The sequence below is a fragment of the Cnephaeus nilssonii genome (genome assembly GCF_951640355.1).
Source record: "Cnephaeus nilssonii genome assembly, chromosome: 8".
In the NCBI taxonomy this organism is placed as follows: Eukaryota; Metazoa; Chordata; class Mammalia; order Chiroptera; family Vespertilionidae; genus Cnephaeus; species Cnephaeus nilssonii.
In genome coordinates, this window is record NC_137079.1 from 100138318 (window position 1) to 100163197 (window position 24880).

General features: G+C 40.2%; 1 protein-coding gene across 1 annotated transcript in view; it reads left to right on the forward strand.

Moving 5' to 3' along the window:
* PROSER1 (proline and serine rich 1) overlaps positions 1–22082 on the forward strand; it is a 73217-nt gene extending 51135 nt beyond the window's left edge. The window contains exons 11-13 of the mRNA XM_079779006.1: positions 18620–20405; positions 20878–21028; positions 21828–22082. Coding sequence (XP_079635132.1) covers positions 18620–20405; positions 20878–21028; positions 21828–21950 — 2060 coding nt within the window. The 3' untranslated portion in view covers positions 21951–22082. The remainder of the gene's footprint in view (positions 1–18619; positions 20406–20877; positions 21029–21827) is intronic.
* The last annotated feature ends 2798 nt before the right edge of the window (positions 22083–24880 follow it).

Consider the following 24880-nt stretch of genomic DNA (forward strand, 5'->3'; position numbering starts at 1 on the left):
CTTAGGTACGCTCCCTGTGGGGCGCAGGGCCTAAGCCATCAGTAGGACATCACCTGAGGGCTCCCAGTATGTGAGAAGGGGCAGGTTGGGCTGAGGGACCCCTGACTCCCAGTGCATGAATTTCGTGCACCGGGCCCCTAGCGTGTGTGTGTGTGTGTGTGTGTGTGTGTGTGTGTGTGTGTACACTATATAATAAAATCCTAATTTGCAAATCGACCAAACATTGGAACAACCGGTCACTATGATGCACATTAACTACCAGGGACAGATGCTCAAATCAGGAGCTGCCTCCTGGTGGTCAATGCACTCCCACCTACTAGTGGTGCTCAACCTGTGGGTCGTGACCCTACTAGTGGCGACCCTACTAGTGGTGCTCAACCTGTGGGTCGTGACCCACAGGTTGAGAACCGCTGCTGTACAGCCTAAGACCATCGGAAAACACAGATATTTACATTACGATTCATAACTAGCAAAATTACAGTTATGAAGTAGCAACGAAAATAATTTTATGGTTGGGGGTCACCACAACATGAGGAACTGTATTAAAGGGTCGCGGCATTAGAAAGGTTGAGAACCACTGCCCTAAGGGGTCCTGGACTTCAAGAGGGCGCAGGCTGTGCTGAGGTATCCCCCTTCCGTGCACCAGGCCTCTAGTAATTATATATATATATGTATACACATATATACATATGTACACATATATACATATATATATATATATATATCATAGTTATATATAACTATAACATATGGTTATTACAATATTGACTATATTCCCTATGCTGTACTTTACATTCCCATGACTATTTTGTTACTGCCAATTTGTAATTTTTAATCCCTTCACTTTTTCACCAAGTCCCTCAACTCTAAGTTTGTTCCTGGTATCTCTGAATTTGTTTCTGTTTGTCCATTTGGTTTGTTTTTAGATTCTACATATAAGTAAAATCATATGATATTTGTCTTTCTCTAACTGATTTATTTCACTTAACATAATACCCTCTAAGTCCATCCATGTTGTAACAAATGGTAGTATTTTATTATTTTTTATGTCCGAGTAATATTCCATTGTATATATGTGCTAACTCTTCTTTATCCATTTGTCTGTCCATGTACACTTAGGTTCCTTCCATATCTTGACTATTGAAGATAACACTGCAGTTAATGTAGGGTTACAGATATCTCTTTGAATTGGTGTTTAGGATTTCTTCAGATAAATACCCAGAAGTGGTATTGCTGGCTTATGGTAGATCAGTCTATTTTGCATTTTTTGAGGAACCTCCATACTGTTATTTATAATGCTTGCACCAATTTGCAATCCCACCAACAGTACATGAGAGTTCCCTTTTCTCCACATCAACACTTGTTTGTTGATTTATTGATGATAGACATTTTGACAGGAGATAATATCTTCACTGTAGTTTTAGTTTGTATTTCTCTGATGTTTAGTGACTTTGAGCATCTTTTCTCATATGTCTGCTGGCTATCAATATGTGCTTCGTGGAGAAATATTTCTTCAGATCTTCTGTCCATTTCCCTCCCTTTCTTATTGAATTTATTGGGGTGACCTTTTATATAATAAAAACCTAATATGCAAATTGTCCCTTCAACCAGGAGTTCGAGCAGGGGTTAGGGCCGGCCAGCCAACCGCCCACAGGCCCTACCCCCGGCCAGCCCCGCCCCTGATCAGGGGCTGCACTGGCTGGCTAACCTCCTGTGTCCTCTGCCCCCAGGCAGCCCGTCCCGATCAACCCCAATCAGGGCGGGCCAGCTGGACCTCACCCATGCACGAATTCGTGCACCAGGCCTCTAGTTCCTTAATAAAATTACACAGGTTTCAGGTGTACAATTATATAATACACCATCTGTGTATTATATTGTGTCTTCTGTCCATTCCTTAACCAGATTGTTTGTTTGTTTTAGTGCAAAGTTGTATAAGTTTCGTTTCTATTTTGGATATTAACCACTTATTGGATGTATCATTGGTGAATATATTTTCTCATTCATTAGGTTGTCTTCTCATTTTGTTAATGGTTTCCTTTGTAAAAATGTTTTAGTTTAATGTAGTCTAATTTTTTTGTCTTTTGTTTCTCTTGCTTGAGTAGATAATATCCAAAAATATTTCTAAGAGCATTGTCAAAGAATTTACTGCCTATGGTTTTTTTCTAGAAGTTTTATGGTTTGGGGTGTTACATTTAAGTCTTTAATTAATTTTTAGTTTAATTTTGTATATGGTGTAAGAAAATGATCAAGGTATTTTTTTGTATCTGTCCACTTTTTCCAACACTATTTAGTGAAGAGAGTGTCTTTTCCCCATTGTATATTCTTTCCTCTTTTGTTATAGATTAATTGACCACATACATGTGGGTTTATTTCTGAACTCCTTATTCTGATTCATTGAGCTATGTTTTAGTTTTTATACCAATACCATGCTGTTTTGATTAATATAGCCTTTTGTAGTATGATTTGATATTAAGTATATGATAACTTGAATTTTCTTCTTCTTTCTCAAGATTACTTTCACTATTCTCAGTCTTTTTATTATTATAAATTTTTGGATTATTTGTTCTAATTCTGTGAAAAATGTCATTGGTATATTGATAGGGATTGCTTTGAATCTGTAAACTGCTTTGGGTAGTATAGATATTTTATCACTGTTGATTCCTACCCATATCTTGCCATTTATATGTATCCTCTATACCTTTCTTCAATGTCTTACAGTTTTCTGAGTACAGGTCTTTTACCTTCTTGGTTAAATTTAGTCCTAGTATTTTATTTATTTACTAGCATATTTGCTACTTTGATAAAAGTATTTCTAGTGTTTGTTTATAAAGCAAAAGAGTATAGCAATTTCAATTGTATATAATCCCATAAAGTTCATTTAAGCTCTACTGAAAAAAAGTCATTTAAAAATGTTCTTGTGGAATATAATTGGTTTCATTTTTTGAGGAGCCTCTCTTGTTAAAAAGAATTTGACGATTATTTCTTTCTCATGTTCCTATAACACAGAACTCACAGATGCTTGTTTATTTTTAAACTAGAGGCCTGGTGCACAAAATTCATGTATGGGGGGGTGTGTCCCTCAGCCCAGCCTGCACCCTCTCCAATCTGGGACTCCTACTGGGATCGGGCCTAAACGGGCAGTTGGATATCCCTCTCACAATCCAGGACTGCTGGCTCCCAACTGCTCGCCTGCCTGCCTTCCTGATTGCCCCAACCGCTTCTGCCTGCCAGCCTGATCACCCCCTATCCACTCCCCTACCAGCCTGATTGATGCCTAACTGCTCCCCTGCAGACCTGCCCCTCACAAGTGCTCTCCCCTGCAGGCCTGGGTCCCCCCCAACTGCCCTTCCCTTCAGGCCCGGTCGCCCCCAACTTCCCTCCTCTGCCGGCCTGGTCACCCCTAACTGCCCTCCCCTACAGGCTTGATCGCCCCCAACTGCCCTCCTTTGCAGGCCTGGTCCCTCCCAACTGCCCTCCCCTGCTGGCCATCTTGTGGTGGCCATCTTGTGTCCACATGGGGGCAACCATCTTTGACCACATGGGGGCAGCCATCTTGTGTGTTGGAGTGATGGTCAATTTGCATATTTCTCTTTTATTAGATAGGATTGTTTTGATGCAACTATAAATGAGATTGTTTTCTTAATTTTCTTTCTGGTAGTTTGCTTTTGTTATATAAAAAATGCAACTAATATCTGAATATTAGTTTTGCCTCCTACTTTATTGAATTTGTTTATTAGTTTTAATAGTTTTTTTGGTGGGAACTTTTAGGTTTCTTTCTGTATAGTATTATGTCATCTTCAAATAATGATAGTTTTACTTTTTTTCTAATTTGCATGTTTTTTATTTCTTTTTCTCATCTGATTCCTGTGTCTAGAACTTCAATTATTATATTGAATAAAAGTGGTGAAAGTGGACATCTATCTTATCTTGTTCCTGATCTTAAGGAAAATGCTTTTAAGTTTTTAACATTGAGAATAATGTTAGCTGTGGGATTGTCATATATAGTCTTTACTATGCTGAGGTATATTCCCTCTGTTCCCAATGTACTGAGAGTTTTTATCATAAATGGATACTGGGTTTTTTCTAATGCTTATTCTTCATCTATTGATATTATCATATGATATTTATCCTTCATTTTGTTTATGTAGTATATCGTGTTAGGTGATTTGCAGATAATCAGCCAACCTTGCATATCATGAGTAAATCCCAGTTGATCATTCTATATAAAAAAGAGGTAACATGCAAATTGACCATCACTCCAACACACAAGATGGCCGCCCCCATCTGGACACAAGATGGCTGCCACAAGATGGCCAGCAGGGGAGGGCAGTTGTGAGGGACCAGGCCTGCAGGGGAGGGCAGTTAGGGGCAATTTGGCTGGCAGGGGAGCAGTTAGGCGTCAAGGGAGTGGTTAGGGGGTGATCAGGCTGGCAGGAAGAAGCGGTTAGGGGCAGGCAGGCAGGCAGGCGAGCGGTTGGGAGCCAGCAGTAGGATCAGGCCTAAACGGGCAGTCGGGCATCCCTTGAGGGGTCCCAGATTGGAGAGGGTGCAGGCTGGGCTGAGGGACACACACACCCCCTCCTACTCCCCGCCCTCCCCCGTGCACCGGAACACTAGTAGTATATAATATTTTTAATGTATTGCTGAGTTTGGATTGCTAATTTTCTATTGAAGATTATTGCAATATTGTTTATCAGAGATATTGGCCTATAATTGGTTTGCAGAATCATATCTTACAGGAACCTCTTGTATGGACATTTTAACAATGTTGATACTTCCTATCCATATCTTGCCATTTATTTGGCCTCTAATTGGCTGGTTTTGGTGTCCAGTTAATGCCATGTTCATAAAATGCTCTTGGGAGCCTTCTTTCTTAAGTGTTTTGGATTAGGTTGAGAAGAATTCTTATTTGAATATTTGGAAAAATTCACCTGTGAAGCTATTGTGTTTGGGAAATTTTTTTATTATTGTTTTAAATTCATTAGTAGTTATCATTTTCTTCTGATTTTCTGTTTCTTGATCTAGTCTTGGAAGATGTATGTTTCTAGGAATTTACCCATCTTGTCCAGGTCTTTTAATTGTTGGCATATAATTCTTCATGGTGCTTTCTTATAATCCTTTGTGTTTACTTACTTATTTTTTGCATACTGTCTCTGAGGAGGACAAGTACAATAGATTGTTATTTTTTAAATAACAGATTTGTTGATATAAAAGTCACTCTTTTTAAGTGTGCAATTTAGACATTTTAGTATATTCACAAAGTTGCACATCCATCATCATCATCTAATTCTAGATCCTTCGTGTTTCTGTGGTGTCATTTTTCACTTCTCTTTCATTTCTGATTTTATTTATTTATGTTCTTTCTTTCCCCCTGATTGAGTCTGATTGAAAGTTTATCAATTTTTATTTTTAAGAAAACCAGCTCTTGATTTCCTGTATCTTTTGTGTTGTTTTTAGATTTTACTTCATTTATTTCTGCTCTGATTTTTATTATTTCCTTCTTTCTACTCACTTAGGTTTTGTTGTTCTCTTTCTAGTTTCCTTATGTGTGTAAGGTTAGATCATCTCAGTGATTTTTCTTGTTTCTTGAGGTAAGCCTATATTGCTTTGAATTTCCCCGCTTAGAAATTGTTTTGCTGTGTCCTATAGGTTTTGGATCATTGTGTTTTTATATTTTATATCAGGGTATCTTTTTGTTTCCTTCTTGATGTAATTTTTAACTCATCCATTGTTTAGTAGCACGTTAATTAGCCTCCATGTCTTTGTGCTACCAGTTTTCTTATTGCTATTGATTTCTAGTTTCATAACTATTGTGATTGGAGAAGATGCTTGATATAATTTCAGTCTTCTTAAATTTATTGTGGTATGTTTTGTGGCCTAACATGGTCTATCCTGGAAAATATTCCTTGTGCACTTGAAAAGGATGTATATTCTGCTGCTTTGGGCTGAAACATTCTAAAATTTCAATTATAAACATTGAATCTAATTTGTCTTTTAAGGCTGGTGTTTCTTCGTTGATTTTCTGCCTGGATGATCTAACCATGAATGTCCATGGGGTGTTAAATTCCCCTGCCATGACTATAACACTGTTCATCTCTCCCTATATATCTATAAATATTTTGTTTATATATTTAAGTGCTTCAGGTTGGGTATGGTAATATTTACAAGGGCTATGTTTTCTTGTTGGATTAATACCTTTATCATTATGAAATGTCCTCCTTCGTCTCTTGCTATAGCCTTTGTCATAAAGCCTTTGTTGTCTGATATTCATATCGCTGCATCAGCTTTTTTGTTTGTTGCCATTTGCATACATATCTTTTCCCCTCTATTTAGTTTTAGTCTTCATGTAAGAATGGCCTTCCTTCCCCTGGCTGCCGGCACCGCCTTCGCTCTGGCCCGGAGCCGCCTTTCTGCCTTCCCTTGCTGCCCATCCGCCCGGAGTGGCTGGGGTGGTGCGGAACACCTGTGTTGTCGCCATGGCAACAACGCAAGCGTCCTGCCCCCAGCCACTTGGTGCCTGCGTATGCAAATTAACACGCCACCTTTGTTGGGTTAATTTGCATACTCCTGATTGGCTGGTGGGCGTTGTGAAGGTACGGTTAGTTTGCATCTTTCTCTTTTATTAGTGTAGATTACCGCAGGTAATGTTGACATACCAGTACTATGATATTATGCTGCATATCACTTTATTCAGCCTCTGTTGCATCACTGCTCTCTTCCTCATTACTATTAGTTCCAGACATATCAATTTTTAAACTTTTATTGTATCACTGCTGTCTTCTGAGTCACTATCTATATATGTGCAATCATTCTCATAAACTGGTGGCATTTTCTCAGCTAACTTTGTTAGTGTTCTCATGGCCAAGACTTCTCCTCATGAAATTGAAGCACCATTTTGCCTTTCCTGTAAAATCAACAATGTTCATTTCACTTGCAAACATTCTTGCCTAGACCAGTGATGGGCAACCTTTTGAGCTTGGTGTGTCAAACTTCGCCAAAAAACTGAGCATAACTCGGGTAGTGTGTCACTTTGAGGAAAAAACATTATTCCGCAAATGTTTCATCCTCGGCATGCGGCCGCCTCATCGGCCGCGTGTCATCAGAAATGGCTACACGTGTCAGTGCTGACACGCGTGTCATAGGTTCGCCATCACTGGCCTAGACATTGAATAAGCTTGAGTGACACACATAAGCCACTCTGGCGCTGCTCCACAATCCAAGTCTTAAGCCTTTGCTCCAAGTTTGCCCATTTTGCTGGTTTTCCTCTAAAGGCTTTCTTCTTTTTTTTGGCATCTTAAGGAGTTGCTCTTCCTGTTTTCTCCGCTATCTGATTATACACTCAGTGTGAGGAGGTCCAAATTGTTTCTCTGCAGCTCTGTTTCCATTCCCTTTTGCATGGCTGATTACATTCAGTTTGAATTTTGCAGAGTAAGACAATCGCTTACTGGTATTATTTTTTGGCATCTTTATGGGCTCATAAAGCTCCTGTCCCTGTTGCATCTGTGCACTCTCCACCTCCACCTCCAATTATGGCATCAGCTGACGTCAGTAACAATAAGGCTCCTGATTAGAGGAAGCCTGTTTGTAGAAAAAGTAGTGCCTTATACATGGAAAAATACAGTGGTTCTTTTACCTCCTTGATTAAGTTTATCCCTAGATACCTTTTTGTTGTTGTTGCGATGGTAAATGGATTGTGTTTTAGTATCTTTCTGAGAATTCACTATCTATATCTATCCTAATATATAAAGAGCCAGGGTCCGTAACGTCCAAAATGACTGAATGGACAATCGAATGCCAGGTTGCGCGTGCAGCAGGCTCGGGAGGGCGGGGACTGGTGAGCGGGCTGAACTGCTGACCTCTCGGTCCCTCCTGGGTCACGGTTGCTGCGGCGACCCAGCACTGACTGACACCGCCAAGGTGGGTGCAATGCGATTGGTCAGGGGCCTCTGCCATCGCCCCATGATCGCTCTGCAAAGGGAGACCCAGGCCACTGGCCAGGGGGCTTCGCGATCTTCCCAAAGAGGGAGGCCCAGACTACCTGGCCGGCAGTGGTCGGCGGGGCCTCCCTCTGCAGGGCTATCAATCTTGGGGCTCCTGGACTGTGAGAGGGCGCAGACCGGGCTGAAGGACATCCCTCCCCCCCCCCCCCGAGTGCATGAATTTCGTGCACCTGGCCACTAGTATATATATAAAAACCTAAGTAACCAAACAACCAGATGACTGGTTGACCGGTCACTATGATGTGCACTGACCACCAGGAGGCAGACAGTCAATGCAGGAGCTGCCCCCTAGTGGTCAGTGTGCTCCCACAGCGGGAGTGCCGCTCAGGTGACTGACCCATCCCAGCAGCCCACCAGCTGGGTGGCAGTCACTCACCCCCTCAGTAGTCCTGCAGGTCCAATCTCTGGAGAACGGACTAGGCACCAACAGACCGGCGCCACTAGCACGATCCCAACAGCACTGCTGGCCTTTTGGAAGTTGGCCTTGGGCACTGTGGCCGCTTCCCCTCCCTAGATGCTCCGTAAGGAAGAAACGATATAAAAGCAGCCTCCAGGTGGCTCCTGAGCTGGGGTGACACACATAAGCCACTTTGCCGCTGCTCCACAGCAGGAAAAATCCGGATCCTGGGCCTTCATGGGCATCCCATTGCCTGTCCAGAGGACCGATTGCATCCCAGCCCCATCCCCACCCCACTCGGGACAGGTGCCAGATGCAGGGCTCACGGCTGGCAAGCCTGCGGCAGGCACAGCTTGGTTGGGATACGCTCGAGTGCCAGGCAGCGTTGGACTACCGGTTTCGGCCCACAGGCCACGCTGAGGGACCCCATCCGTGCACAAATTCCAGCACTGGGCCTCTATTTATCATGTAATAATGCCATTGATTTATGGACATTAATTTTGTATCCTGCTACTTTGTTGAATTCATTTATTAAATCTAGTCATTTTTGTTGGATCCTTTATATAGTTCTTTATGTAAAATATTATGTCATCTTCCTCCTTTCTGTTTTGGATGCCTTTTATTGTTTCTTCTTGTCTGATCATTGTGGCTAGGACTTGCAGTACTATTTTGAATAAGGGTGGCATATGCATACATCTCCGTCTTGTTCCTGTTCTTAAGGGAAACACTTTTTGTTTTTGCCAGCTAAGTATAATGTTGGCTATAGGTTTGTCATATATGACCTTTATTATTTTATTATCCATTCCCACTTTGCTGATAATTTTTAGCATAAGTGGGTATTAGATTTTGATGAATGCTTTCTACAACTATTTATATGGTCATGTAATTTTTATCCCTCATTTTATTAATGTGATGTATCACCTTTATGATTTGTGAATATTGTATCAGCCTTGTATCCCTGGAATAAATCCTACTTGGTCATGGTGTATAATCTTTTTAGTGTATTGCTGGATCCTATTTACTAGTATTTTGAGGGTTTTAACCTCTATGTTCATCAGGGATATTGGTCTGTAATTTTCTATCTTTGTAGTGTCTTTATTTGATTTAGAATTAGGATAATACTGGCCTCGTATAAAGAGCTTGGAAGTCTTCCTTCCTCTTTTAATTTTTGGAATACTTTGAGGAGGATAAGTGTTAATTCTTTGAATGTTTGGTAAAACTCCCCTGTGAAGTGATCTGGTCCAGGACTTTTGTCTGCTAGGAATTTTTTTATTACTAATTCAATCTCATTAGTTTTTATTGCTGTATTCAGGTTTTTTTATTCTTCCTTACTGAAGTTTTGAAGATAGTATCTTTCTAGGAGTTTGTCAAATTGCCCAGGTTGTCCCATTTATTGCAGGTCGTTGTTCGTAGTATTTTCTTAACAATCCTTTGTGTTTCTGTGTTGTTAGTTATTACTTCGCCAGTTTCATTTATTTGTGTCCTCACTCTTTTTTTCTTTAAAATATATTTTCATTGATTTCAAAGAGGAAGAGAGAGTTAGAAACATCAGTGAAGAGAGATAATCATTGGTTGGCTGCCTCTGTATCCCCCCAACCCTCGGGGATCGAGCACACAACCCGAGCATGTTTTCTGACTGGGAATTGAACCTCCTCCTGGTTCATAGGTGCACACTCAACCACTGAGCCACGCTGGCCGGGCCACTCTTTGATTCTTGATGAGTCTGGCTAAATGTTTATCAATCGTCTTTATACTAGTAATTTTAAAGAACCAGCTCTTTCTTTCATTCATATTTTGTATTGTGTTTTAGTCTCTATGTCATTTATTTCTGCTCTTATTGTTATTATTTCCTTCCTTCTACTTTGGGCTTTTCTTGTTGTTCCCTTTCTAGGTCTTTTAGTTTTAGGGTTAGATCATTTATTTGAGATTTTTCATATTTCTTGATGTAATACTGTGAACTTCCCTCTCAGGACTGCTTTCACTGTGTCCTGTAGATTTGGGGTTGTTGTGTGTTTATTTTAATTTGTTTCCAGGAAGGTTTTGATTTCTTACTAGATTTCATTCATCAACCATTCATTGTTAATAAGATACTATTTAGCCTCCATGTGTTTGAATGTGTTTAAATGTTTTTATTATAGTTGATTTCCAGTTTCACTCCATTGTGATGTGCGAAGATGCTTGATATGGTTTCATTCTTCTTGACTTGTAGATAATTATTTGGTTTCCTAACATATGGTCTATCTTTGACAATGTCCCATGTGCACTAGTGAAGTATGTGTATTCTGCAGTTTCAAGATGAATTTTTTGTAAATATCAATTAAATTGATATGTTCTAGTGTGTCATTTAAGGTTGCTGTTTCCTTGTTGATTTTTTTGTCTAGAAGATCTATCCAGTGATGTCAGTAGGAGGGGTTAAAGTCCACTACTGTAACTGAATTGCTATCCATCTCTCCCTTAACATCCTTCAAGAGTTTTTTTTTTAGTATATTGTGCTCCTATATTGGGTACATACATGTTTACCAGGGTTATGTCTACTTGTTGGATCAATCTCTTATTATTATGTAACTGGAGGCCTGGTGCATGAAATTGTGCACTTGGAGGGGTCCGGGGGGATCCCTCAGCCCGGCCTGCGCCCTCTCGTGGTCAGGAAGCCCCGCAGTTGATCGCAGGGCTCCGCAATCAATCACCACAAAGAGGTAGGCCCTGCCCACCTGACTGTGGCTCTGTGATGGATTGCCACCAGAGTGAGGTCCCGCCCACCTGCCACTGTACCACCATGGGGTAACCTGGACCCCCTTCTTTGGGGCAATGGATTGCGCCCCACAGAGGGAGGCCCTGCTTATCTGCTGCAGCCCACCGGTTGGTGGCCTGGGCCTCCCTTTTTGGGGTGATCATTGAACTCCCTGATTGATCACCCCTCCGGCCAGTGGCCTGGGCCTCCCTCTGTGGGACGATCATGGGGCGATGGCGGGGGCCCCAACCAATCGTATCGCACCTGCCTTGGCTGGCCTGGAGCCAGTGGGTGTCATAGTGTGGTATTCCAGACAGTCGTTCTGCTGTTCGGTTGATTTGCATATTACACTTTTATTACTATAGATCACCTTCTTTATCTCTTGTTATGGCCTTTGTTTCAAAGTCTATTTTGTCAGATATAAGTATTGCTGCCCCTGATTATTTTTTGTTTCCATTTGAATGGAAAATTTTTTTAATTCCTTCACTTTCATCCTGTGTGTGTCTTCTGTTCTGAGGTGGGTCTATTGTAGGCAGCATATACTAGGTGTACCGGTTAATAATGTGGAGTTTGTAATCAAAGAAAACACACTAATTTGAAGAGAAACATCGAAAGTGCTTTATTCAAAGTAAGGTCCATTTCAAGAAAAACATCAAAAGTGCTTTATTCAAAGTAATGTCCATTGCTAGCCACACATTTTCCCCATCTTTCAGGTAATTTGTGGATACCATCCAATAGAACTTTTATTATTTTGAGGCAAATCATTCAGATACCCAATTTTCCACTTCTTCGTATGTTTATAAGTGCTGCTCAGAAAGTGCGTGTGCCAACGATCGGAACAAGTGGTAATCTGAAGGAGCAAGGTCTTGTGAATATAGCGGGTGTGTTAATACTTCCCAGGCAAGAACTTTTAATGTGTCTTTAATTGGTTTTGAAGTGTGTGATGGTGCATCATCATGAAGCAAAATTACTTTGCCATGTCTTCTGGCACATTCTGGTCATTTCACGATCAAAGCGTGGTTCGAATTGATGTTTCGTTGTCGATAGCAATCAGTATTAATGGTTTCACTTGGTTTTACAAGCTCATAATAATCCTGATCCCACCATTAATGGTTTCACCTGGTTTTACAAGCTCATAAATCCTGATCCCACCAAACGCAGAGCATTGTCTTCTTTCCAAAGTGATTTGGCTTTGCAGTCAATGTTGATGGTTGACCTGGATCAACCCATGATTTTGTGTATTTGGGATTCTCAAAATAAATCCACTTTTCATTGCCAGTCACAATTCAGTGCAAAAAAGACTTTCAGTTGTGCCATTGAAGTAACATTTTACTGATGACTTTTCGGTTTTCCATTTGTCTTTTGTTCAGTTGATATGGCACCCATTTTCCTTCCTTTAAAATCTTTCCCATTGCTTGTAAATGATCGGAGATTGTTTTCTGAGCAACGTTAAATCTTTCTGCAAGTTGTGTTTGAGTTTGACACGCATCTTCATCTAATAATACTTATAATTGTTGGTTTTCAAACTTTTTGGTTGACCTGGATGTTCTTTGTCTTTCACATCTAAATCATCACTTTAAAAGCGTTTAAACCAGCATTCACAAGTATCTTGAGATGGAGCATGTTCACCATAAGCTTCCCGAAGTATTCAGCAGCACTTTTCTGCAAAATAATGAATTAAAACTTCCCGCAAATGCTCTTTTTTTGGCATGAAATTCGACATTTTTAAGCATAAAAATATCTATGATGTTAACACCTTCAGCAAATTTGACATTTGAAGTTTTGAAGCTTGCTGTCAATACAACAAAATAGCATACATATCAAAATGCATATATATCAACATATGTGTAACTCCATCTATTGAAAAAAATCCACATTAACTGGTACACCTAGTATATGGGTCATATTTCTCACACATTCAACTATCCTATGTCTTTTGATTGGAGCATTTAATACACTTACATTTAATATTATTATTGGTTAGAGGTCTGGTACATGAATTTGTGCATGGGTGGGGTCCCTCGGCCTGACTGGCAATCAAGGCCTATCGAGGGGCTGGCCTGTCGGAGCGAGGAACCCTGGGAAGTTGGCTGGCGAGGGTGGGGGGAGGGGCCGTGGGAAACTGGCTGGTGTGGGGGCAGGGCCACGGGAGGTTGGCCAGACACCCCCCCGCCCCCATCGGGGCCAATCGGTGGGCCGGCCATGGGGGCCACAGGAGGTTGGCTGTGAGAGTATACTGACCACCTTGGAGCAGCTACTGCAATGAGCATCTGCTCCCTGGTGGTCAGTGCGCATCATAGTGACTGGTTGTTCAGTCATAATGGTTGCTTAGGCTTATAGATAGATAGATAGATAGATAGATAGATAGATAGGTATTTATTGCTATTTTTATTCTTCAGGCCTATGTTTCTCTCTCTCTATTCCTCTTTCAGCAGTCCCTTTAACATTTTTTGCAATGCTGGATTGGTGGTGATAAACTCCTTTAGCCTTTTTTTGTCTGGGAAGCTCTTTATTTTATTTTATTTTATTTTCAGTTTTGTATAATAGCCTTGCTGAATAGAGTAGTCTTAGTTTCAGATCATTGCTCTTCATCATTTTGAATACTTTTTGCCATTCCCTTCTGGCCTGTAGTGTTTTGGTTGAGAACTATGTTGACAGTCTAATGAGAGCTCCCTTGTAGGTAACTAACTGTCTGTCTCTTGCTGCCCTTTAAATTCTCTGTTTTTCTTTATCATTTGCCATTTTAATATGCTCTGTCTTGGTGTGTGTATCGTTGGGGTCATCTTGATTGAGCCTTGCTGTCCTACCTGCTTTTGTGTGACTTTTTCATTTATCAAATTAGGGATGTTTTCTATCATTTCTTCAAATGGGTTCTCTATCCCTTGTTCACTTTCTTCTCCCTCTAGTACCCCTATGAAGCAAATGTTCAGTTTCATGTTGTCCCAAAGCTACTTTTAGCTGCCCTCATGCTTTTTAATTATTCTTTTTCCTTTTGTTGCTATTTTTGAGGAATTTTTCTACCTTGTCTTCTTATTTGGTGATTCGAATTTCTGCTTCTAACCTGCTATTGATTTCTTGTAGTATATTCTTTATTTCAGCTATGTCATTCTTCATTTCCGACTGTTTGTTTTTCATGGGTTCTATGTCCTTTTCATGCTGTTTCCTTGTTGAACATTCTTAAAGCCATTATGTTATACTCTGTTTCTGAAAAATTGCTTGCTTCCATTTCATTTAGATCTTTTTCTGGAGATTCCTCCTGTTGTTCCATTTGGGGTCTGTTTCTTTGTTTTCCCATTGTTGCTGTTTCTTTGTGTGTGTTTTTTTATGTATTTGATACGACTTCTATGTCTCCTTGTCTTGGTGAAGTGGCCTCCTTGATCTTCTGACCTGGGTGCAATAGGAACGTCCCCTGTGTGGGTTTTGTGGGCCTTCCTGTTGTATTTGGGTCTTGAATGCTGTCATCCCTTTCGTAGGTGAGCTCAGCCCTCAGGCTTGTTGCCTGTTTGGGTCAACCCCAACCACGTTATGCCAACTGTTACACAGAACAAAACAAGACTGATAGAACAAAACAAGACAAAGCAAGCCAAACCACGAACAACATGAAAAATAAAACAACAACATTAAAGACTAAAAAAGGAAAAACAAAACGAATACTAAAAGCCACAAAGACCAAAAGTATTATAGAATGAGAAAAAAAGAACCAAAAAGAAAAAGAGAGAGAATATCAAAGAAGAAGAAAAAAAAAAGAAATAGAATAAGTATAAAAAAGAAAAGTATAAAGGAAATGATATTAATAATTTTTAGAATAATAATGAATAAATGAAAATATAGGTAAAGTAAAACAAGAATAGAAAGTAATAAAATAAGAAAAATTAAAGATAAAGAGAAAAGAAGGAATAGAATAAAAGGAAAGAGACATAATAGATATGAAATAAAATATAAAAGAAAACCTTTGGATCTGCTATTTTTGGAGCTCACTGGATTTTGCTCTGTTGTTGAATCTGGCCTGGGATGTGTTGGTTCCAGGCTTCTCAGGTGGTTCTCTTTTGCAAGCCAATGTTAGTCACTGTCCCTGCCTGGCACTGGGAAACCTGACAGAAGCATGACAAGGTGGATCCCCAAGTAGTCCAGTGGGCAGAGCCTCTATAGCCCAGTGGCTGCGTCAGCCTCAGTTCTCATACCTTGGATGTCCCTGTTCTTAGTTGCTCTCCCTTCCTGCTGGGGCTGACCAGTAGACCCTGAGTGATGGATGAAAAATTACTCTGACACATGTTTCTGTGAACGAGAGGGCTAAGGGACTGCCTGGCTATTGGAACCAGGCAGCCCCGTTTGCCTGCCTCCGTATGCTTTTATCGTAACAACAGCTTGAACTAAAATTAACTTCTAGATACTATCAGCAGGGTAAGTATCCTTGAGAAGACATGCATCTGCAGTGTCCTTTAAGTAAGGACGTCTAAAAACTAAACGTAAAGATTCCAGTAAAACACCCAGGGGCTCAGACTTATTTGGAAACGTCAAGGCAGGGGCAGCTGCCTTTTGCCAGCTCCCCTGGAGGACCCTGACCTTTCAGAGATTCCTCCTTACAAACTTTCCAATCAAGTCCCATACTTTCCCATACCTTCCCCTACAGAACTGGGCACTGTGGGTATCCCTGTCCTAGACAGGATGGTTTAAACAGACTTATGTTGGGGTGGCCTGTAGTTTGTAGGAGGGACGGCTGGCACTCCCTCTCCTTTAAATACCTCAGCTCTTGGTGGCTCACTTGCACCCCCTTGCTGCCACCTCAAGCAGGAGGGGATTAAAAAATAAATAAATAAATAAAAATAAATCAGCCCTGCTTTGCATTCCAATCTTTCTGTGCAGCTGGCCACCACTGGGCCGGGTCTCCACCCAGGCTTTGACCAGGCCAAATGTCAAAGTCCCACACACTGCCAGACCCAGCTGCACCAATGCAGATTTCCAGCCCAGGGCCCTTCCTCCTTGCCTCAGGTTGCTGCAGGGTGGGACAGAAATAGCTGTTCCTGACGTGGAGAAAGGGGTGCCTCCCCTGTGCTCTTTCCCCAGGGCACACTGTCCAGCCCCAGTCCTGCTCTCTACCAGAAGTTCTTCCAGGGAATAAAGAGTCCCTCAGATTCACTGCTAGGTGTACCAGTCAGACCCCTCCGCTGTCTCAGAGTTCCACCACGTGGTCCCTCCCACAGACACAGATTGGGGCAAACTTCCACGGTGGGATGATGGCGGGGTATCCGCTGCCAGTCTCTCCGGTGAGTCTCAGCCTTGGGCACCCCCAGCTGCACTTCTGCTGTAGCCTCTGCAGCCAATGCCACCCAGCCACCTCCCCCCACACCCCAGTGCTCCTGGCTGGCTTCACAGTCGAGCCTCTGCCCAGCTCCCGATTCCAGTGGCACCCAGGGCTAGGGAGCTGACAGTCCCTTCCTTGGCAAATACCCCAGTCCCCAGACCCTAACTCCTGGCAGCTCTCTGCATGGCTTGGTCTGGTGTGGAGGTCTTCAGTGGTAGGAGCAGTGCCACACACCTAGTCATGGCCACCCTCAGTGGCTTCCTCCAGGAAGGATTTTGTAAATCTCACAATATAGTGCAGGCTCCAAAACCTTCCTGCATAATCTTTTAACAAGTCGCTTAATCACACCAAGCCTCAGATTGCATATCTATAAAATGGGCTATCTCAGAGGGTTATGTGAGGACAAATGAAATAGTGGGCATAAAGTACTTAGCACAAGATCAGACAGGTAGTGTTTTATGTTTAAGACTAAAATAGATGAGAGGAAAGGGGGGTTTATTTTTGTTTTGTTGCATTTTAACTGCAGGTACTGTGATTAATAGTATATGGCTTTTGCTTTATTATATAAAAGAGATCCTTAACAGAGTTTGCTGGTATAAAGAACACTATGGGACAGTTTGGTTTTACCTTGCAATCTGTCTTTAACTACGTGATCTCTGGCATGTAGTTAAATAAGATGGTGAATTCTCAAATGTTTTCCAACCAATATTGACCTAAATAATTTTTGGTACATTACTTATAAACACAAAGATAGGTATATATTTGTTTTTATTCTAGTTCTTATAAAAAACAAACTAAATACCAAAAAAAGTACAAATCTATTTTCTTATTTACTCTAAATTTAGAATGATAGCTAGTTTTAGTTTTTTTAAAACTAAATTACTGCCTACAGCATGAAATGCTACAGGTTTAAGGCCTTTTGTGTGTGAAGTTTATATATTTATATATTATATTTTCAAGTTCTTCTACCATATTGCTTTTGTAAAACAATTGTACCATATGGCACTCTTTGGCTGTCACTTAGTATAGAAATGTATTATGTATACGCAGTTTTCCTATGGTCCCTTTCCCACCCGTGATTAGCAAAAACATAACTTCATTAACATTAGCTTCCTTGTCAAAATAGTCTTTATTATGCATAGATTTTAAAATTTAAGTCTTAACCATGCAAAAATTTATCAATTTATTATTACTACAAAAGGAACATTGTCTGTTTACAACTGAAACAGACTTTGATGTGAGTATAGCAGCAGATAGTTGTCATTATGACATTAGCAACTTAAGCCATTTGGTACCAAATAAATCATCAGAGGTAAACATTGTCACTAAATTGATTCAGGGAAGAAACCCAAATCATCCCCAATATTGTGTATGTTAATTATTTATAGATTTTATCAAATTAAAAATATAGAAATTCTAGAAGTCTTGGGCATAAGTGCTTGAATGGGTTTGGGAACTATAGTTGAGATAATCATGATCGATCCAGTGCAGTAGACACATTAAATACACACATGCCATGCACTATGCTAGGTGCTAAGGCTCTAAAAATGATATATACATGGCCTCTGTCCCTAAAGGAGCTCCTAGGACAAGCCAAGTAAAGTTAGAGGTTAAGGTAGTATAGAGGAGTCAGTATGAGAAAATGCTTGGAGTAAAAAAATCTATATAGATTGATAATCTGAAATATTTAGTTCAACTCACAAAGTCTCGACAAAGAAGACTGTAGAGATTGGCATAAATCCTGGAAGGCCTTGAATGCCTCTAAAAGGAAAGTGATGTCCCAAAAGCTCTTAAGACTTGTATTATTATTTTAGATCAGTGGCATGAAAGAATTAAAGGAAACGTTAGCACACTGACATTAATCACAATTAAAATAAATTCTTCAAATTTTGAATAATTGGGAAAATCTGAAAAGAAAGTTTATTTACTAACTGCTCAAGGCTTTGTCACTATGAGTTGAATGAGCAAAGTCTAAGCAAAGTCTAAGACAACTGGATCTAACAGGGGCCTCATAGTGAAAATAATGGTAATGGAACCTAGTAATATATACATTGGAATAGCCTATTATCCCTGCCATTGATTTACTTTGATAATTGTTAAATATTACAAAAAGTTTTATGTTTTTATTTTGATTTAAAATTTGACATTTCACCATGATGATAAATTTTTGCCTTTTTCCCCCCCAATAGCATTTTCTGCCCCAGCAAGTCAACTCTTTTCTCCTCACGGTTCTAATCCTGCAACACCTGCAGCAACTCCTGTTCCTACTGCATCCCCTGTTAAGGCAGCAAATCATTCATCGGTATCAGCAACTGCCACAGTTTCTGGGCTGAACATGCTGAATACTATCCTTCCTGTGTTCCCAGGGCAGGTCTCCTCAGCTGTTCATACACCTCAGCCATCAATGCCAAATCCAACAGTTATCAGAACCCCTTCATTGCCAGCTGCACCTGTCACTTCTGTCCATAGCACAATGTCTATTCCTGTTCCTTCAGTTTTTCCTGGCCTAGTTCCACTGCCAGGTTCTTCTGCCACTCCTACCCCAGTCCCTCAGGCCACATCTACACCTCAGGCCACTCCTGCTTCCAGTGAAACATTTGCTTCTACTTCTGCTGCTTTGGTTAGCCTCCCGTTTTCTGCCACCTCTACTATTGGTTCTACCAGCAGCCCAAATCCTGCTTCATTGTCATCAGTTTTTGCAGGTCTCCCCTTGCCCTTAACACCAACATCTCAAGGCATGTCCAACCCAAATCCTTCTGTAATTGCTGGTGGTTCTGCTCCCAGTGTTGCTTGTCCACTTGGTCTAAATAATCCTCTTCTATCTGCTTTAAAAGGCTTTCTGACATCGAAGGATACCAATTTAATAAACTCTTCTGCTTTATCCACTGCTATTACAAGTGGGTTGTCTTCACTCTCTTCTCTTACTAATCACAGCTCAGATTCTCCTGCTTTAGCCCCTAACAAGTGTTATGCCCCATCAGCCATTCCCACCCCACAGGAGTCTTCTACTCCACGATTGGCCATGTTCCCAGGCCTTCCCTCTCCTGTGGCCAACACAACTTCCTCTCCCCCTGCTTTGCCTGTCCAATCTCCTCTAGCTACTCCCAAATCAGCTTTAACTTCAGGGCCAGTTAGCTCTGGCTCCTCGGCGATCCTTTTGCATGGCCCCCATCCAAGTAACTCAGACTTGCATATCACAGCTAGCCCTGCTGTAGCAACTATTTCTGCTACAATAAAAGCTGAACCCATAAGTCCTACTCCCTCAGCCTTTAAAGGTCCATCTCATTCTGTGAATCCCTCTCATAGCACTTTAGGTTTGTCAGGGACACTAGGTCATGCATATACTTCAACATCAGTGCCCATCAGTTTATCTACTTGCCTTAATCCTGCATTATCAGGTCTTTCCAGTTTGAGTACTCCCTTGAATGTTTCAAATCCCCTTTCTTCTATTTCCCTTCCACCACATGGTTCCTCCACTCCAATCACTCCAGTATTCACTGGTCTTCCTCCCTTTACTTCTTTGACCAGTAATTTTCCTTTGACAGGTAATCCATCTCTTAATCCATCAGTATCTCTTCCAGGGTCATTAATAGTCACCTCATCTGCAACTGTCACATCCATATCTATCCCTCATCCTAGTTCTACATCAGCTATTCTCTCAGGGCTTTCTGTCTCAACACCAGTCTCAGCAACACCTTTCCCCCTTAACTTGTCAACTGCTGTCCCCTCACTTTTTTCAGTTACTCAAGGACCTTTGCCATCTTCAAATCCATCCTACCCTGGCTTTTCTGTCTCTAACACCCCCAGTGTTACCCCTGCTCTCCCTTCATTCCCGGGGCTGCAGGCACCCTCTACAGTTGCAGCAGTCACACCACTACCTGTCACTGCTACGACCCCATCACCAGCTCCTGTCCTCCCAGGATTCGCTTCAGCTTTTAGTTCCAATTTCAACTCTGCTCTTGTTGCACAAGCCAGGTATGTGGATAGTTTGGAAATAGGATAAAATCATTCTTTACCTAACTTGTATTTCATAGTCTTATTTTTAAGTCATTCAAATTAAAATCAAAATAATTGGTGGTGCTAAATTACGTTTTTCTGGGCTGAAACTTCAGTGCTTAAAAAATGTTTTATGACTCTTCAATCATGTTAAGGTAAATATATAAAACATGAATGCCTACTCAGATAATTTTAAGATTTGTTTTGGTAATTTATCCTGATTATAAAATCACAAAAAAATAATGTCTATGCAAAACATAGACTTAATTGAGTTCAGAATAATACACTTTATAACAGAAAGTACATTTATATTAGTGAGTGGCTGACTTTTATGGTTTCCTCCCAACAGAGAAATTCTAAGATTTTTTTTTTACATGTTAAGATAGTATTTGACAAATATAGAAGCAATAGCTTTTATGTCTTATATTTTTCTGTTTTTCTATCATTTTAGCTTATCATCTGGACTTCAAACTGCAGGCAGTTCTGTTTTTCCAGGCCTTCTGTCCCTCCCAGGTATCCCTGGATTTTCCCAGAACTCTTCACAGTCATCCTTGCAAGAATTGCAGCATAATGCAGCTGCACAGTCAGCATTATTACAGCAGGTAAACAGACAATGTCTGGCATAAATAAAATGTCATATAACTTCTATAGTGATAATCTTACAATACCAATAGTGACATCCCAGCATTTGCAAAAAAATGACTCTTAGCAGAATATCTAGAGATATGATAGCTAATTCTTCAAAAATATGCAAATTATGCTTGTCTTCCTTCAGAAAGGTAACAAATGTGATAGAATATATTCATCTGTATGAATTGTTTTTCCTGCTTATATATTTTCAAATCTGAGTTTTGAGATTTTACAAATGGAATATTTATACATGACTCCTAAATTTTATTTTTATTTTTTTCAAGTATATTTTTATTGATTTCAGAGAGGAAGGGAGAGGGAGAGAGAGATAGAAACATCAATGATGAGAGAGAATCATTGATTGGGTGCCTCCTACACGCCCCCCATTGGGGATTGAGCCTGCAAACCGGGCATGTGCCCTTGACCGGAATTGAACCTGGAACTTTTCAGTTCACAGGCTGACGCTCTATCCACTGAGCAAAACTGGCTAGGGCCATGACTGTTAAATTTTAGCTTGTCTTCTACAATTTAAGCACATTTTCTCTAGAAAACCTATTTTTTAAATCATTTTAATGGCATTTCTGTGCACCTCCACAATCAGAAGTTGAACATTTCTTAAAAATTTTAGGAGACTGAGCAGACTGATCTTGTCCAACGTTTTTTTTCTTTCTTTTCTACCTCAAATATCTGTACTGTTGCATAGACAAAAAGCAAGTGCAGACTTGGTGGAATTTGACTTTCTGCTAAACTGCATGTTCTTTTTTCTATCAGGTCCATTCAGCTTCAGCTCTGGAAAGCTATCCAGCTCAGCCGGATGGGTTTCCTAGTTTTTCTTCAACGTCAGGAACACCATTCTCTTTGCAACCAGGCCTGTCCCAAAGTGGTTGGCAGTGAATATAATTTGCATTTACCTTTGGAATACCATCAGAATTGCCTAAGAACTGCAGTGAACAAGCTGACAAATGTGAACTTTTCCAAAAATCAGATAATAAGAATGAGGATAATCCTGGGGAAATTGGGATGTTTTAAAACTCTTGCATTTTTAAAGGTTTTAAGTATGAACACTCCCCTTGTGTAAATATGCTGATAATGAATTGTATGGAGAATAATATTTAAAAAGTGTTTGGGGACTTCTCACCTCCCATCCTATGAAATTTTGTGTTGTGTATGTGATTTATGTAATAAGAATACTAAAGAGGAGGTTGAACTCTTTATAGCCAAATACAGCCTTAAATCTGCTTGTATAGCGTCCACTGACAAAAGAAATAATTTGTGCCTCAGACTTATGGGTTGCATGTGGCCCTAGGGGAGTTACTACCCTTGGTATGCATGAGTGATTCCTATTAGCATCATTGGAACGCAGAACCCCTTATGTGTTCACAAAAGGGGACTTGAGACCCACAGTTATTTTTAATTTCTGATATTAATGATCATACATATACTGCTGAATTTAACTCTATATTTAAGTAAGTGAAAATGGTGCTTAATATAGACTTTAGAATGACTTTCAGGTATTTTTGACTACTTACAGAAATACAAGTGAGGCTTATGATAATTTGCCTTCAGAACTTAATCTCAGCAATATCCAAATGAGTGAGAAACATTTGAGTGACTCTTGGGCAACCTCTATTACTCATTATACTCTGGAGCTCTTGGTGAATGTTTACAATCACGGGATGTAGTATTTCTATTTGTATTTAAAGTCAAATGCTTATCTAAAATAATTATGTGACAATAGAGGAGATTTGCTCTGTTAGTAAATATGCAGTGTGTACTCTAAGGATCTGTGGTAGTATAACATGATTGTATGTTATTAATTTAAGTATAATAACTGCCACATTTGGAGAGACAGAGTAGGGAGAATTATTTCCAACCCTGTAATTAAGAGTGTAAACTATAGAATCTACTGTAGTACATTTCAGCATCTAGAAGTTTTACTTTTATAAAGATGGTGTTTGGAAGATGTTGCTAATGTATTTTCCTTCAACGTGGGGAACAAACTTTTTAAGTATATTAATAAATATTCCTGTATGGTTAGTTTTTAACAATTTTTTAAAAATAAACTTTATGGATATAACATTTTATAAGTGACTTATTAAATGCTTAGATGGGCTTTTTAAGTTTTTGTATATGCTAAAGCTAATACATAGAACATTTTTGTCCAAATTTAGTTGAAATTCAATATATACTACTGATTACTCACTTATTTAAATACTAGAGGCCTGGTGCACAAAATCATGCACTGGGGGGAGGGGGTCCCCTCAGCCTGGTCTGCGCCCTCTCGCAGTCCAGGAGCCTGCAGGGGATATCCAACTGACAGCTTAGCGGGCCTAAGCCAGCAGTCGGACATCCTTAGTGCTGCCATGGAGGTGGGAGAGGTTCCTGCCACCGCTGCTGCGCTCGCCAGCCGTGAGGCCGGCTTCTGGCTGAGTTGCACTCCCACCTGTGGGAACACATTGACCATCAGGGGGCAGCTCCTGCGTTTAGCGCCTGCCCCCTGGTGGTCAGTGTGCATCATAGCGACTGGTAGGTCTGCTGTTTAGTCGATTTGCATATTAGGCTTTTATTATATAGGATATCTGATGTAAAAGTTATATTACAACCAACACTTGAAACAGACTATTTATACTTTTAATTATTTTCAAACACAGAATGTAACCTCATAGTTTATCTGATGCCAATTGCTAGAAGTTGTCATTTGTTTTGTTGTTTTTTTCAGTCTACACTCATAAAATGTTTTTAGGATTATATGGTTTTGCTTATATATGTTGACCATTCACAAAGAAGTTATTGAACGACTAATATTTCTGTAAGGATGCTATTGTGATGTTTATTTCTGCTGTTAGCCCCATACTATCATAGCAAAGGAACTCTTCATCTTTTAGATGTATTTCTGACATCTTACACATATTAGGGACTTAAAGATTTACATAAAAATGAAGAAAACATTTTTGGAGCTTTTGCAGTAATTACTGGGGACTGGTTTTATGTATCTCAATCCTATGAGATAAATAGTAGCAACCTATTTAACCAGATAAAGAAGCCAAGATGTAAGTCACACAATGAGTAAGTGGTAATTGAAACCAAACATTTACTACCAATACCAGGCTACTTGTATTACCAAGTGCTATGAAAATATGTAGAAGGGGAGTACCTTCCTGCCTGAGGGAATTCAAAAAGATTTCTCAGTGACATTAAAGTCTTAAAGGATGAGGAAGAATTAACATCCTTTAAAAGGCACAAAGTATGACAGACTAGCATAGTAATATGATCATATAACTGGATGGAGTTTGAATAAAGTTTGTGGTTTGTGTGTGTGGAAGAAAAAGAGGCCACATATTAAACCTAACAAGCTCAGGAACCAAAAGAAACCACATGGTGGCATGAACATAAAAATTCCTAACTAGGAGCTGGAAGTTGGTCATGGTTAGTCATGTCCTAAGCCTGTAGCCTTCTTGGTAAAGGTCAATCTTTAGCTTATAAATTGTCTATTGTCTTTGTGAATCTAAAATAACACCTTAAAAATATCAGTAATTCCCCCCCTCCCCAGACCCCTTGAAAGCACAATTGGCACTAGAGCTCGAGACCACATTGTTATCTTATTACCCACATACCATCTCTATGTGCTATAAATGTTAACTATACAATGTTCTCACCAGTGTAAAAGAAGCGTATATGTTTTTGTTTCTTTTTTTACTTTTAACCCAAATGCAGATTTCCCAGTTTTGCTTTCTCTCACCTTCCTAATCTACCACCAGTGAATTTCATGGAAGCTTTCTTATGTCTACTTTGATTCTAATGTATAATATAAGCCTCAAAGCTAC